General features: G+C 31.0%; 1 protein-coding gene across 8 annotated transcripts; it reads right to left on the bottom strand.

Annotated features, from left to right (window-relative positions):
* Positions 1-1,341: 1,341 nt before the first annotated feature.
* Positions 1,342-13,363, bottom strand: LOC139820598 (cytochrome P450 4C1-like). 8 transcript variants are annotated; one of them, XM_071790987.1, is made up of 13 exons: positions 13,254-13,363; positions 11,891-12,117; positions 11,460-11,569; positions 11,109-11,199; positions 10,431-10,616; positions 10,136-10,229; positions 5,428-5,530; positions 4,288-4,393; positions 3,989-4,095; positions 3,780-3,848; positions 2,950-3,118; positions 2,393-2,572; positions 1,342-2,317 (listed from the first exon to the last, which is right to left on the bottom strand). In XM_071790987.1, exons 2-13 carry the CDS (start codon positions 12,045-12,047, stop codon positions 2,139-2,141), a joined length of 1,551 nt encoding a protein of 516 aa, XP_071647088.1. In that variant the 5' UTR covers positions 12,048-12,117; positions 13,254-13,363; the 3' UTR covers positions 1,342-2,138. The 8 variants fall into 8 exon arrangements, with proteins under 8 accessions (XP_071647088.1, XP_071647089.1, XP_071647083.1 ...); XM_071790988.1 differs by having other exon boundaries at positions 4,288-4,312; positions 13,065-13,311; XM_071790982.1 differs by having other exon boundaries at positions 11,891-12,167; positions 13,065-13,310.
* Between the last annotated feature and the right edge of the window lie 3,993 nt (positions 13,364-17,356).

Genomic DNA, 17,356 nt, shown 5'->3' with positions numbered 1-17,356 from the left:
AATACTATGAAAGGTATACATAGGTACATTAAATCTCTTTATGGAATTAAGATATATGTAATCGTAAACGAGTAATCACAAAACAAATTATAAATTATAAAACGCAACACAACGAAAGAACATGCAACACTTAACACAACAGAACACTTAACAATTTTGTGCCAATGAACTTTTTGCCAACTTCTTTTTGTTAAGTGCTATAACTTTCACAATGTTTAACATTTTTACTATTTTCGAACGTCAGCATGTGGGGAATACATTTAAATTTAATACCCTTTTTGCGTTTTTTCTTTCAGGCACGCCGTACAGGAGCTACTACGTACACCGTAGTCGAGCGCGCGCGCGAAGAGATGACTCATAACTCCTACATTTTTTAATATTTGTCCATATAAAAAATACTGTAAATGCACCTAAACATGTACTTCAATATTGTATACACCATGAACCTGATTGGCCTACTACTTTGTCACAAATAAATCCTGAAATTGACCCTCATTTTCGGCCGCCAGAGGGTACTACCCCCTTAAGACGTTTTTAAAATGACGTCTTTAGATGGTCTAAGAAATGACGTTTTATAAACGTTCATTATTAGTCGCCGACGTATTTAGACCAAAAATGGCTAAAAATAGATGTCATTATGCCCCAGCTGGGCAGGAAGCAGAATCAAAATATTACGTCATAACGACATTATGGAATGACGTCAGTATAATGTCATTTTTAAAAACATAGTCGCTTTTTTGGTCATTTGACGTCATTTGTACAAACATGATTAGTATTTGACGTTAAAATGACATATGCTTGCTACCTGGGTATCTACGTAGTCTACGTACACACATAATTAATACATATTTTATAGTGTGTATTTAATCATTATCACCGGCCTTTGCCTCGTCCGTTGCTGGACAATAAGGCTTCGTCCACTGCTAGACATAGGCCTCTCTTTTAACAATTGCATTGTTTTTAGAGGTTTTTAGCCATTTTTCTATTACACTGGCCAATGCGGGTTGATATAGGAGTAAGATTGAGGTGGTATCTCATAGCGATCGTCGGCCATGAGTGCTTAACGTCTCTTCCGAAAGACGGAGCAGCAGTTTTCCATCATCTAGGGTTAACTTTTTGTCCGCTAGATGAAAAGAGCGGCGTTTTTACTGGAACAATTTCCAATGGCCTACCGGGATTCGAACCCGGTTCCCCGGATTACGAATCTGGCGCTCTACCCATTAGACCGGCCGATCCGCATTTATATTATGTATGTTCAATACATAAAACATAATACACAAATAGTCTTCCTATAAAGATTTTTTTCTAATATTGTAGGATTATTGATAAATGCTTGTGGAGTCGGAGTAAATGCTTAACGTACGTTAATATTATTCTGAGCAAGTAATAAAGATTAATTATGACAAAACGATGGAATGAATAAGTTACGATGCAAATATAAACTCTTAACTCTGTCTTTTCCGATCACTCGTATCTAGTCTCGTATCTCGGACGAACGTAACTCTTACTGTCTTACAATAGTCTCGTATATAACTACTGAATACTCTTATTATAGCAAAACGTGCACGGAAAATAATCCTACAATATGTTATTCTTTATTTTTTTACGCTCTACAAATTAGAATATATTTTGTATAATTGCGAGCATTTTAAGGATTAAAATAAATGTAATGTTATTGATTATGTATAATTGTATAATATGTAGAATATTTTTATCTTTGCTATATTTTTTTTAACGGAAAGATCCCGTTTGTCTGTAAAAAGATTATCAACATAAGCATTATTTGCGCATAGGCATATTATACATGCAGTCATATTGCACAGATACAAGTTATATTTACCATATTATACACAAATACACTGCAAACACACGACTATATATGTATAGATTGCACATATAAAATAGTAAAATTATAGAAACATTTTGTATATATGTATATTATTATTGACTATATAGTAAAATAATTGTTTAATTAATATATTTTTATATATTGTTACATTTTTCCTTTATATGTCAATGTTGTACCGATAATGACACGTGTGCAAAGTGTTACTATTACGACGCTATTGACAATCATTTTGTAAGCAAATAAAACCTTTCCTTTGCCTTCTACGATGTTCATTAACTCGGTATTTGCTTCAAAGGCTTAAATTCGTTTTACAGACAGGTATAAATTTTACACGATGTGGCTGAGCAGGGCGAAGTACCAAATCAACCTTCGGCCGAAAGTTCTTTAAATAATCAATGGGCTCCAAGTAAAAATTGTGTACCAAAGGAGCTATCATCGCCTTCATTTCCAGCATAGCAAATCGTTGACCTATAATTTGGTACATATCGTAATCTGTTAATATAACATGATATTACACATTAGCATATAAAAAATACAGCTTACCGATGCAGTTACGTGGTCCTGCACTGAATGGTAAATACGAATAAGGATGACGATGTCGGATCTTCTCAGGCAAAAATCTATCAGGGTCAAATACTTCTGGATTTGACCAAAAACTGGGATCTCTGTGGACTCCATAAATATTAAGATGCAAGAATGTTCCAGCAGGTACCAAATATGACTCTAAAAAGCATATCGTACAACAATTAAAACTTAAAAAAATTTAAGTTGTATTAAAATTTTAAAATTGAATATATACATATAATATAACGTAGGAATAATTAATAGTTGCTTATAATTTGTAAGATAAAAAATATAATGTAATTATTATTCAAATTTTGCTAAGCATTACTTGCTTAACATTATTTTCTCAAAATATTATACGTTGTATTAGAGATGGAGCTTTGTATATAAAATTTTAAAATATTATAGAAATAAACTTATCAGTAAAAATATACAAATTTTTACATCTTTGAAATATACAAGTATATTGCCTTTTATGCGTATTTGATGACATTATTTAATAATTTATACAAGAAAAAAATTGATTAGATGCATACGTAATTTTACGTCTTCCCCAGCAATTCGTGATATTCCAAATGCGCTAGGATATAAGCGCAATGCTTCCTTTATACATCTCTCCAAATATGGTAGGTCTTGCAATAAGTTCATAGTAAACTTTTGCTCATTCTCTTGCAAGGCAGTATTGACTTCGTTCCTGACACGATCCTGTATCATCATTGTTAATTAAAAGGCTTCTCTTGTTATTGTGATGTTTTTACATAGAAACAAATATATCTAGGAAATATTTATTTTACAAATGTTTTGATTAATTTATTTGAAATATGTGTATATAAATTGCACTTAAGATGTAAAAGAATATTTGAAATATGTGTGTACGCTTAAGCGTGTGCGTGCGAATATTTTCTATATACATCTATTCCATATCTAAACTAGTAATTCAAAAAAGCAAATTGTTTACATATACACATATACACACTTAAAAAATATTTAAAAAGTTAGATATTTAATCGTCCGTCTGTATACATTTTCTTTGCACCCTCGGAGTGTATACGTGGGTTTATCACGTTCGATGCTATTTTTCTCTAAAGTATTTTAAAAAATTTGAAAAAATTCTTCTTCTATAAAGAAGAAAAGAAAAAATTCAAGAAACTTCTGTCTACACTGTAGTTGAAGATTTTATAATCATTTCAATAAACATCGTTAATTTAATATTTTCTGGAAGGCTCGCAAGTTTTATAGTTATAAGCAAATATCATTTTGACTTGGACGTCATAGACTCACGTATACAGACGGAAGGTTAATAAATAACTTTTGAAATCAATTAATTTCTTTGGCTTGGAATATTAATTTATATTTGACGATATACCTGAATGTCCTTATGCTCAGCTAATAGTGCCGAAATGAAGCACAGACCCATCGCTATAGTATCATGACCCTATAATCGTATACATCAATGTATTATAATATATGTTATGTATGTATAAATAATGAATAACATTATTTATTATTTATAGACACATATATTATAATACATTGATGTATACGATTGAGCAGGTTACAAAAGAAATTATGTACCGCAAACATAAAAATATCAACTTCCTCTTGAATATCTGAATCAGTCATAAGGCCATCGCGAGATGCTGCTATTAGAAGATCCAACATTGCAAGCCGTTTTCTTCGTACTAAATCGAAATATGTAAACATGTCTGTATCAAATTAACAGCTCAATTCTTCTGTGACGTTTTCATAACATAAACTTGACTACGTTAAGAATTTAAACTATAAGTATAATATTTATAAGTTGTAAAATATAATTAATAAAATTAAACACTAACCAGATTTAAAGAATAGCTATACCTGATTAAATTACGTACCTCTTACCGGTTCTGCGTCATTTCTCTTTGTCGACGTGTCATTATAAAAAATTTTTAAGTATTGACCATTAGTGCGATCATGATAAACTTTTCTTTCAGCAATTATCTATGTATAAAATACAACATTATAATGGTTCTTTCCCTTACAAAAATATTTCACCGCTTTTACACCTTATATAGATCGTTTTTAGCCCGTTTTATCATTTTTATGTCCGTTTCTGCACTCTCAAGCACGCGCAGTCTACTGCGAAAGAACATGATGATATGAGTATACGCGAGTATGCGTACATGAGTATTTTTGAGTAGATTGTCCGTTTTTAATACTCGCTTTTCAGTTGATGAGTGACACACGTTAGTACGTTCCTTTTTTATTCACAAGAAAATATCCGCGGATTTCGCCCGATTTTAACCCTTATGGTACATACAGGGGGGTTTCGAGTCAGCTCGATTTCTATCCATCGAATCTCATAAATGCTGAAAAACTCCCACTCCTTATCTCCTTCTTATCTCTAAATTGAAGTACATTTACTCTACAAACACAGCACGTATTTACCACTCAAAAATACTCATAAGAATACACGTTATTATTACTCGGATATACTCGTACACAATCCGTTTTAACCACTCGTTTTTAAGCAAAACGGCCGCTTTGCGCTCCAAAAACGCGGCGGGTCGTACTCACTGAACCAAATGCACGTTTTTACTACTCAAACTGACCATTCTTGCGGTCCAAAAATTTTAATACGTTAATAATGTGTTGTTAACATTTACAAATTATAATTTTTTACACTATACACAGTAAAAAATTTTGTGTACCAAATGTCAATGAAAGTCCACTCTAAATTTTGTGTTAAAATAACTCATTCATCGTGTTATTTGTTGACATTTAGAAATGTTATATCAACATTTTTTACAAGTTATTTTTACATTATTGTAAACATACATTGTAAAAAATGTCGATATAACATTTCTAAATGTCAACAAGTAACACGATGAATGAGTTATTTTAACACAAAATTTAGAGTGGACTTTCATTGACATTAAATTTTTTACTGTGTAATTATGTTGCAATTTCTTTGTGTTGTAATAATTCTGAATAAATAACGTCTAAATATAATATTAAGTAGCATTTTTGCATACTCGTTTAGTAAATCCATGTAATATCTTCAGTATCTTCTTTTGCTCTCTACCTTTCGACGTCAACGAGAATATCCAATCGCTGTGCAGCCATTGCCTCAATAGTCTAAAAATTAATAAATGTTAGGCATTTACTTTAAGAAGATAATAATGTAAATTTGGAAAACATATATTTCTTTAAGCTTTTTATACTTTTACAATTGGTTTTATTTCATTAACTATATAAGAAGAGAATTCATTAAAACACTAATAAAATTATGCTAGAAACATATGCAAAATATTATATATAGTATAAACATATTACACCTCTTTTTAACAATTCATTTTTAAATTTGTTTCTATTTCTTTTTAAATAGATAATTTAACATACACGTAATTCATACATTTCTAATTAACGAAAGTGATAATTTACCTTTACATTAAGTATTGTATTATTATACTTATCTGATCATATAATTATACAATACGAATTCATATTCTTACTCCCGACTGCTGACAAAACCGAAGTTTGGCGACGACGAAAAGAGTATGGTTTCACCGAGGCCGAATCTTTGTTACCTTAATTAGTTCTCGATAACTACAACATATACTTTGATGTGTGCTTCCGTATATAAGTTTCTTATTGATCAAGCAAGGTTTATAGCGTATAATTATCATTATTACAACTTAATATTGGTTTACAACCTATTACAACTTTAATAATGATAATTATACGCTATAAACCTTGCTTGATCAATAAGAAACTTATATACGGAAGCACACATCAAAGTATGTTGTAGTTATCGAGAACTAATTAAGGTAACAAAGATTCGGCCTCGGTGAAACTTATATTTTAATAGGTTATTAGGTATTTAGGAGCATGAGAAGGAGTGTGTGTGTGTGTGTGAATGAATAAGGAAAGGATTGTAAACCAAGTCCACTTTCTGGCTGTTATGCTAAAGTTAATAAACTATATATATACATAACAGCCAGAAAGTGGACTTGGTTTACAATCCTATATATATATATATAGGATTGTAACCAGTCCACTTTCTGGCTGTTATGTACATATATAGTTTATTAACTTTAGCATAACAGCCAGAAAGTGGACTTGGTTACAATCCTTTCCTATTCATTCACACACACACACTCCTTCTCATGCTCCTAAATACCTAATAACGGAACTATCATTAATTGTTGTGTTAATAAAAAAGCGAAAAAACGATATATTATGTATTTATATGTTCTCTTATTGGCTATCGACTGAGTTACAGAGGAAATTGATTAACGTCGATGCATGTTATATTTGGCCGGTACACTGTAAAAAAATTGTGTAAAATTACAGGTAATTTTGAGACTCACTATAATAGGTGTAAATTTCTACACATTTTTAATTTGTGTAATTGTAATACAAAATTACTTTTTCCTTCCGTTCTGTAATTCTGTAAAAATACAACTATTATATTGTATAATTACAACTATTAGTGGGTCTCAAAATTACCCACTATAAATAGTTGTAATTTTACAAAATTTTTTTACAGTGTAGTTAGAGGTAGCTTTCGAATACCGAATGCGCATTTAAAAAAATTCAACATGGCGGACTTAGCACTTCGATATTAATGAATTTTTATCTCTAAAAGGATGCGTTATATCAAAAAATCGCAAGAAGGCATTTATACTTCAAATTTGACGCAGAATATGACCATATTTTTTTCAATTACAAATTTTAAGTTTTGATTTTTTGTCCGCCATATATGGGTTCGCCATTTTAAATTTTTTTAAATCCAATATACCCCTAACGTAAAGTACACGAATGAACACACAATTTAAATGCAAAACAAAATTTTACTCTGTGGTTTTATAATTTTATATTGTATGACTCTCTTTATTCTAGGCGCCATACTGAGTCCATTTTGAATTTTTTCAAATGCGCACTCGGTATTCGAAACCTAATATGTTTACGTAAATTTTGCACCCAGGAAAAAATTTTTAAACCCTCACAAATTTTGGGCGTGGCGGTGTTCCGGTTGACATGGAATGTCCCATGTATGTATATATACAGGATAAGCGGATCACTGCTCATGGGCAGCTAGAGCGGGTAAAACTGAATCGAAAATTTTACTGTTTTGTAAGTATTTCAATAATTAATGAGAAAATAATTAATAAAGATACGCGAATCAAGATGCGTTCGTGCAATTCGACGAGAAGGAGCAGTCCAATGTTTACGTTGCTAGGTCGCGGCGAGACATTGGCTGCGTTCAGCAGAACGCAACAGTATTCCAACTGTTTTATAATTCTCTGCTAAACGATTCTAAACACACCTAAAGTCTCAACACGTTCACTCAGCGGTCGCCATAATTTTCAGCGAATTAAAAGTACGTAAAACGTCAAGCTGTCAAACAAAACGTCATCGAGATATAGTATGGACTGTGGTATGGACTACGCGATGTATAAATGTATGGACTACGGTATGTACAAATAATAATATAAGAAAATTAAGAAATATATAATTATATAATTTAAATAAATTCGGGTTAGTACGCATATAAGATAGAATGATAGGTTAAGGGGGTCTATACACGTACGAGTTTGGCTCGCAAGTCCGGCTCGGCTCGGCTTCTACTCGTTCGTGGATGAGATGTTACGAGTCGGACTCGGCGTCAAATGAGCCAAATTCGCACATTTTCTTTTCGTGTGTGAAAAAACGTTCGAGTCCGGCTCGCGAATCAAACTCGCCGACCCGGACTTGCGAGCCAAACTCGTACGTGTATAGACTCCCTAAATGTTTATAAAATATGTGTTGATACTTTGATGCATGTATTATACTTATTAATTAAATGTCATGTACTTATGTAAATTTTTTCAATAATTATTTTGAAGAAAATTATTAAGAGATAGTAGGAATGCTTGATATATTACAAGACGTGCCACAAACATCATTAGAATAAGGTATGTACATTTTATTATAGTAATATTATAATTTGAGTTAGTACATTACATTTAATTAATAAGTTGCATTAAAGTATTTCATATTTTGTACACATTTAACGATTTAACCTATTATTCTATGTTATATGCGTGCTAACCCAAGTTATCTAAATTATAATTATAATATATTTCTTTATTTTCTTATATTAATATGTATATATATATATATATATATATATATATATATATATATATATACCATTTTGTAACTTTCTGTGCGTTTCCACTGTATCTATTGCGTTATAAATAATATTTTTATATGTATATTTATATTTATACATTCTCAGCGATGTTAATACACTGGAGGCAGTTATTTTACTGATAACGTTTTGCTTGAGATGTATACAGCGTACTTTTAGTTCGCTGAAAATCATGGCGACCGCTGAGTGAACATGTTGAGACTTTGAATGCGCTTAGAATCGTTCAGCAGAGAATCATAAAACGGTTGAAAACTATTGCGCTCTGCTGAACGCAGCCATTTGGGAGGAACGCTATTATATGTTTATAACAAAAATTATTAATTATACATGAGTGACACTCATTGTCATTATTATTTATAAAGCACTTCTCTCATAATATTTCGCTATGCACATAGTAACGTAAACGTTGGGCTGCTCCTTCTCGTCAAATTGTGTGGATACACACTGATTAATTCTCTTATCTTTATTAATTCATTTCTCATTAATTATTGTGAAATTTACAGTACGATAAAAGACGTTTAATTTGATTCAGTTTAATTTGCTTTTACTGTCCACTTATTACCATAACACCCTAAAGTAGTCCGCTTATTACCTAACACCCTGTATATACATGTTTATATAATTGTAAATTTAAATTTATTATATATAAATAAAAATCATTAAAAATGCCAAAAAGATAGAGAAAATTATTTGTCATATTTGATATTGTGTATAAGATTTAGATTATGCCTAGTAATACCTACATTTTCAACTATTTATATATATTATAAAATATGCTTTTGCATAGCATAGAAATATATATATATATAGCTTTTAAAAGTATGAAATAAATAAATAATTAAAATCTCGCAACTGCAGCAAAAAGATTAAATAAACAAAAATTATAATAAAGAACAAAAAAAAACAGATTTAAAAAACTAAACATTAAAAACTTAAAATATTTAATAAAAACAAAAATTATAATAATAGAAAACAAAATACAAAAAACAAAAACTTAAAAATTAATTGGTAAAAAAATTAATTTAAAAAAAAATAGACTCCCGACTGCTGCCTAAAGTAAGTTAAATAACAATAAAAAAACAAAAAACTAAAAAAATTAAACGGTAAAAAAAGACAGGTTTAAAAAGTTTGAAATAATAATAAATAAAAAACAGTTTTAAAAAGTTTAAAATAATAAAAAATACAAAAAGGTAAAATTTTCTAAAAATTTAATACATTTATAATAAAAAATACTTTATTTTTACGTTATAATTAATTGCACATTTAAAAAGAACAGTCGGGAGACGTCACGCCAAATATACTTATTTGGCACATACATATATTGTACTTTATGTATATTTGTGTGTACATAAATTGTAAAATTTTTAAATAAATATGATTAAGAAATATTAGATTTTGCGTGACGTCTCCCGACTGTTCTTTTTAAATGTGCAATTAATTATAACGTAAAAATAAAGTATTTTTTATTATTTTAAACTTTTTATAATTAAGACAGAATATAGATATACAGTTATTTTAAGCTAATAAAACATGAATTATTATACCTGTAAGTAAAAAGTTTTCCCATCCGATGAACCGCTTCTCGATACTGCTGCTGGAAATCACCGAGGCCTCGTAAAGAAGTACCCATGGCAGTTTCTGCAAACGCATTTGTAAAAGTATCATGATAATATTATCATACATATTTCATAAATCTGTGGCTGTAAAAATTATATACAACTCGGTATATATATTGTGATATTAATACTTACAGTTTTAAAAATTTGATTTTAGTCTAATTTTATTTATCAATAGGAATAAATTTTACAGTTAAAATATACAGTTATGAACACATCATACCACATATTGCATTCAGCGTATGTTCACTATAAAATGGTTCTAAATCTTTCACAACTGTGCCTCCTGCATTTTTCAAAGATCTGATCATGTTTTCACCTTCCTCGAACAAAATTTGAATAAAGTGCTGTAATATATTAAAATGAAATGTGGGGGTTAATATCTTTCGTCGTGAATGCCACTTGGCGCCTGAAACATAAATAACATATTACACAATTGTGGAATAACAATGCAAAACAAACATTGCAGTGAGATATGTATATTTTTTACTTAATTTGAAATTTATTAATTTTTAATAACCATATTACAAATGTATTTTTTTTGTGATATGTGTTTAAACTTTTACGACGGCACATCGTGTAATATAACGTACAAGAAAGAAATTTTTTTTATACGCTTCTTATCTTTTTTTATAATATTTATATTCAATGTAATTATATCAATTTTATTAATTTATTTTTATATTTAATAATACAATTATTTTTTCATGATTGATATGAGATATTGTAGACATATACGTAAATCTAATTACTGTGTGATATGATATGTACTGTTTACGTTTAATTACATAGACTTATTTTGTTATCAACAAAATTGAAACTTGAAACAAAATTTAATATAAAGCTAAAGCAAAATTTAATAAAGCATGTATCATTATTTACATTAATATTGTGATGTTACCTCCACTAGTGAGAAGACCAGTACCGAACCACGGATGTAAAACATCATAAATAAGACTCTTTTCGATATGTTTTGTGCTGCTTAATATTGTCTAAAATTACAGAAAATATTAAGTTAAATGTTATTTAATTTATATGTATTAATAATCAATTAATTGATTTCACAAGTATTTTAAATATTTAATTATCTCTGAGAGATGAATGAAGAGATAATCATCTTTAATTTTAAATATTCAATTATTTTAGACTTTTAACGAATGAACATATTTTTGCAAAATAAAAAACAAAGAAATAAACATTTTATCGCTAATATATCAATAATAAAAAAACAGAATAAAATTTCATATTTCACCTCTAAATCATTCGGATGACGGATGGATATTAGGGGGAAAAAGAATCCCCAAAATTTAATAATGGGATAAAACTCGTCAGTTAAGGTAATCAGAAACTTCCATTGTTCTTCTAAAAAATGTATGTATATATGTAAGTTTACAGAAATATTCTAAATATTGATCAAAATATGTATGTTTGACTTTATCGTTATATTAATATAATGTACCTAGATATTTTATTCCTCAATTAACTTCAATAATCAAAAAATGAATGTTATTGCTTAAAAATATTTACCTATAAGCTTAAATAATTCTTAAAAGTAGTTAACGTGCAATAATATCGATAATTATATATCTCAGAGAAAAGTGTTTACAAATATTATATTTAAAAATTTGTCTGCATAGGTGAATATTTATTTACGGGAATATTGTATGTGAAGTTATAACCTACCTCGTGAAATAAGATATTGAAATGCATTTCCAACAATCGGATAACCTGATGGTCCTGGTATAAGATTGATAAGTCGCCCTTTTCTTCCATGATAATGCACATAGTAATTAGATATCAGTAGAATAAGGGAAAGTAATAGCAACATAATAGTGATCATTATTGACTGACGAAATAATAGCCAGTTTTAGCAAGTTCCGTTTCCTTTTTCTGCTGTCTTCTTTTAATGTCTAAGAACTCAATTGATTAGAAATCAACAAATAAAAAGAAGGGCATGGAGCTACAACAGGGTATTTTTGTGCAGTAACTTTTAATTAAAATAATATTTTAACAAATGTTTTGGTCTATTGTCAGACTATCTTTAATGTAATAAGTTAAGATTTATCATAAAGACCGGTGAACAAAAATACAAAAATATGAATCATAATAAACTCATTAATCGCATTAGTTCTTATCATTATACTGTATAAAATTTGAATTAAACGCACTTGTATTTCTTCAATGTATAAAAATCGAAGAGTATACTGAAATGAATTATGGATTTACAAATACTTAATAACATTTTATCGAAATAAACGTGTAAGAAAAATGTTTTCTGAATACGTACATAAGTATTGTGATGAGATAATCATGGGCTGGTATTCATTAGTCTTCAAGATCGTTTTAAGTAATGATCTTAATAGCCGCTAATACGGCTCTGTGATTGGTTTATGACATCTTAAGATTGAACTTATGACGGTCTTAAATAACTATGAATACCGGCCATGGTGTTCTATGTAGAGAGTCATGTTGTACAATTTTCACTAATGTTATTAGTTCATTGACATGTGACATGTTATTTGTGAATCCGTTATTTATTTCAGTTTATTTCTCGACTTTTATTCTTTGAAGAAATAGGATGTGCGTTTGATTTGAATTTTATATTGCGATAGGAACTAATGCGATTAATGCAATATGTATTGCGGTTTTTATTTTCATCCTTTTGTTTACTAGTCCTTATGTATTATCTTAACTTATTACACTAAAGATGATCTGATAACAGACCAAAACGTTTGTTAAAGTATTATTTTACATAAAGGTTACGAATACTCTGTTGGGCACTACGCCCTCTTTTTTATGTGTTGATAACTTCTTTTAATTCTTAAATTACACAAATCACTAAATATGTATAATTTACAGTCTTGTTTAAGAGCGCGCGCGATTGTAGTCCAGGATGCGGAGGAGGATCGGTTTTATATATTTTAGAGTCAGATTTTTACTAGTAAGCAACGAACCCTGAATTTATTCTTACAATATTATGAAAGTTTACAATAAAGTTTTCCCGAATTATTAACAATTTAATTTTACGTTTTAAAGCAAGTTTTACCACGAATCGATTTAAGACTGCGACGTTTACTGTTACGAGCGAGAGCGAACAAGGACTCTCATTACCATGCGAAATAATTTTTATAAGTTCGGTTTATGTGTGACATCTCATCCACCAATCCAATAAAATCTCTTCTTTTAAATAATTTAGGAGTCATTCTATGGCGTCGCGTTACATTGGGCGCCGCAGTAGGGGCCGGAGATCTTTACGTCATGTCGCCGGCCGATTTCCGTATCGGGGTTGGTGGATGAGGCGTCACGTGACAGGAGCGTACAGCTTGGAGCGCTCCGCAGTTCAACGCTATCCTGTATTGCCGTTGGTTGTTGTTAACTTTGCCGCGTGACTTGTCGACTTTCTACATGCAAGAAAAAAACCAACGACAAACAGGAGGAACAACAAAAGAGAGAATACAGTTTCTCTTCTGGAAACCGAATCTTCTCGAACAAATTTGTCTCGAGAAGAGAAACCGTCGAAATTCTTTTATGCGATCGACAATTTTATCGATATGTTTAGACAGTCTTTATATCTTAAATACGTTTGGTAAGTAAAAAGTACGCTAAAATACTTTATTAATATTTTATTGACACTAACAATTTTAAAGAGATATAATGTATTATTTATTTTATTAAAAAATGTGCATGCGTGCATAATAAACACGTAAATTTAGTATTAACATGTAATTTTATTTAATTTTTAAATATTTTAGAAATATTACATTATTACAAATGTTTTCGTTACTATAAAGTGTGTCACGATAAACCAAACTTCTTATATTAAACGCTTGCGAATAACTGATCAGTTCTGGTACTGATCTATTGACTATTCGTTCGCTTTTATGATGTTTTGTTTGATCATTTGAGTGACTTGAACAGTCTTAGACAATAACAACATCTAAAATTTATTATTAATAAGCTTTTTATAACAATAGACAACACAGACGCGCGCATCGCGCGTGCTATTTAGCTTTAACATTATATACTATTACTATACACTAACTCCTTAAGGGGTAAAGCCACTCTAGAATTTTCAAAAAATCGATTTTTTTTTTTGTTAAACGATGCTTTAAGGTCTTAGAAATAAGGTACACTTGGTTTCAAAGCTCGAAAAAATCTCTATTATCCCTTTTTTGTAATCCGTCTGCCGCCGCGTTCACATCTGTGAATGGTGAAACTGAAACTTTAAACGCGTTTTTCTCGAAATCGCTTTTTTAAAGTCGGGCGGAATCAGAACTCGAACACCTTTTATCCGATTAACTTGAAATTTTGAGTGAAACTTTACAAGAACATTATTGACATTTTTTAGCGAAAAATGAAGCACTTTTTTCCAACATGCACCATTCTTACAAAAAATGATATTTCGCAATTCCCCTAGGTACCCAGATAGCACAGCTGATCTTTATGAATTCAAAAAGATCTGAATCTGATCTTTATGAATTCATAAAGATCAAATGTGCTATCTGGGTACTTCTATAGAAAAACTTATATATTTTTCAAAAATCTTTGAATTTTTGTTTCAGCTCAGAAATTATAGGAGCTTCGATTTCGCCAGTTGGACGCCTTCCGCAAAAAGGCACTTTGGAGCAATGGCTCTGGTGCCGCCATTTTGGCAATAAATAATTAATAAAAATTTTTTTTATACTTTAATATATAGATAATAAATAGAATTAATCCAATTTTCATTTATGATTATTGTATTTCTGAAAAAAATTATCAAAAATTGGCTTTTTTTGGGACTCTAGAGTGGCGTTACCCCTTAATACACACAACTGTTAAAATACGATAACAGCTGCTCATGAAGTAAGCGCAGCAAGAGAATCAATCGGCATCGCGGAAAAGCGACAACAATAAACATAGATATAGATTCGAGTATCGACTTTACATGCTTTTTTTAGATATGACTAGATTATAGTGCGCGCTTCGCGCGCACCTCGTGATGTTTTTTATTTGTTATTATCTATGCGAAAAACATTTATACACTCGATCAATCGACTAAATCGAGACGACCAATCACGTTCGCAATAACACGGCAACAATTACAAACGCGATTCAGCCAACTTCAGGGTTTCATACCGCTTTTATAAGAGAATGATGATGATGATGATGATTCTTTAAAAAATTGCTTATACAAGCAATATAAATAATATTTTCACATTTGGACTTTGCATCGCAATATCTCCGCTCGTAGAACACGTAGCGGAAAAATAAAAACACTCTTCTTATATGTATAAATCGACCCCAAGCTATCGATCAAGCCTACTTAGACCTTGATCCGTTCACTTGTTATTGAGATCTCAACATCTCGAGTACTCGCAACTTGTCGCGTCGCGTTAAAGAGTCACGGTCGGTCTCGCTCCGCGCGTACTTGGCGCGAGACACTAACAAGTGTCGCATATGATTTGCATCATTGATATTAAAATGAATAAAGAGATTAATATGGAATAATAAATGTGCCGTATCTATTAAATATTTAACGATCTGAAAACTTCTTCAACTTTTTTCGATTCCTTCTGTTAGTGTTGCATCAATGTCAGCACAAACAGTAATATAATACAATTTATAATAAAAAAAAGAATTGTTTTAATATTGTATAAATTGTATAATTAAATATTGTATTGTTGTGATTGCATCGTCACTTCTCCAACCGCCGAGAATGCTTTAGAGTCTATATAAACGGTAAGAGCTTAGTAAGACAGACAGTTCTTATACTTTAAATTAAAAGAAAGATGCATTGAGAGAGTGAGCGAGTGAGAGTTTTCGAGCCAAAGGATTAACCCTACGAAAAAAATAAAAAAGACTTATTTGTGTAGAATTCCAAGATAAAATAAACAACTTCCATTTGAAACATTTTTTTGTAACTGTATTTCCGTTTTCGAGAAATTCAGCAAAAACTTTTTTGGGGACCCCTTAAAAAAATTAAGCAACAGCAAGTACGGGCTCAGACTCATGTCGGATCGAACTATCATTTTAATACAAAATCGGAAAATTATTCCCTTTCCTGAAAAGAAGCCAAGCAATCTGCATGGACAATTTTATTTTTACGACGAGGAGACTCCTGAATACAATATACAACATTACTAAGTTTTTTAATTATCACCCATGGTTCTACCCAGGGACTCTGCAATTTCGGGGCCTTTCCCGTAATTCGTTGAGGATTATAGAACCAGACTTTTTGTCCCGGTTTGAAAAGCACTCGTCTAGATCGTCGATCATACCAGGATTTAACGTTTTTGGATCTAATTTGAAGATGATGTCTAGCAAACTGATGGATGAGATCCAATCTGTCCCTTAAATTGGATATATATTCTACCTCTCCATCTTCCTCCCTTGTTAACGAAGGTGGGCTTCCTCTAAGAAGATCCAAAGGTAAACGTAAATCCTGTCCTAGATACATCTCCGCCGGAGTTACTCCAGTGGTTTCGTGTTTTGAAGAACGAAAAGCTAGTAAATACAAAGGAATCCACCAATCCCAATCCTTTTGACTTCCACAAATGAACATTGCCAAATAATCTAAAATAGTACGATGCTGACGCTCGACCTGCCCGTCTGATTGTGGATGAAGAGGGGTCGTACGAGCTTTTCTAATCCCCATCAGGGAGGTCATTTCTTGGAAAAACCGGGACTCAAAGTTTCTCCCTTGGTCCGTATGCAACTCCAAAGGAATTCCACGTCGAGAAAATACCTGATCTACCAGAGATCTTGCCACTGTACTGACTCTTTTATTTTCAGATATCAGCAGATATCTATTTTCGTCCGAAGAAGGCAAAGGACCTAAAATATCCACTTGTATCCTTTCAAAAGGAGCTCCTACATTGTAGATTTGTAAGAAAGATTTTCCCTTACCAATGGGACCTTTCCTAGCAACGCAAATCTTGCAGGTAGCGCACCATCTTTCTACATCCTTCTTACAAGTGGCCCAATAAAAACGTTTCTGAATCTTCTGTAACGTTTTATTAACGCCAAAATGTCCCCCAGAAGGTGAATTATGGACCTCGTTCAGAATTTCTTGAATCCTTTGTTTAGGCGCGACAATCTGAAGAATGTTCTTCCGCAAATTTGGGAAGAGCCATTTCTTATATAAAACGCCATCAACTATTGTCAACATCT

The sequence above is a fragment of the Temnothorax longispinosus genome, chromosome 10 (assembly GCF_030848805.1).
Source record: "Temnothorax longispinosus isolate EJ_2023e chromosome 10, Tlon_JGU_v1, whole genome shotgun sequence".
Taxonomy (NCBI): domain Eukaryota; kingdom Metazoa; phylum Arthropoda; class Insecta; order Hymenoptera; family Formicidae; genus Temnothorax; species Temnothorax longispinosus.
The sequence above is the reverse complement of the archived record's forward strand: the minus strand, read 5'-3'. Positions and strand labels throughout refer to the sequence as shown.

Excerpts from the sequence above, each read along its gene's own strand:
- LOC139820598 (XM_071790987.1), bottom strand. The coding sequence starts at position 12,047 with ATGATCACTATTATGTTGCTATTACTTTCCCTTATTCTACTGATATCT. Across the intron at positions 4,096-4,287 it reads TGACGCAGAACCGGTAAGAG|TACGAAGAAAACGGCTTGCA; the intron begins GTACGTAATTTA and ends ATTTCGATTTAG. Across the intron at positions 2,573-2,949 it reads TGGGGAAGACGTAAAATTAC|AGTCATATTTGGTACCTGCT; the intron begins GTATGCATCTAA and ends TATGCTTTTTAG.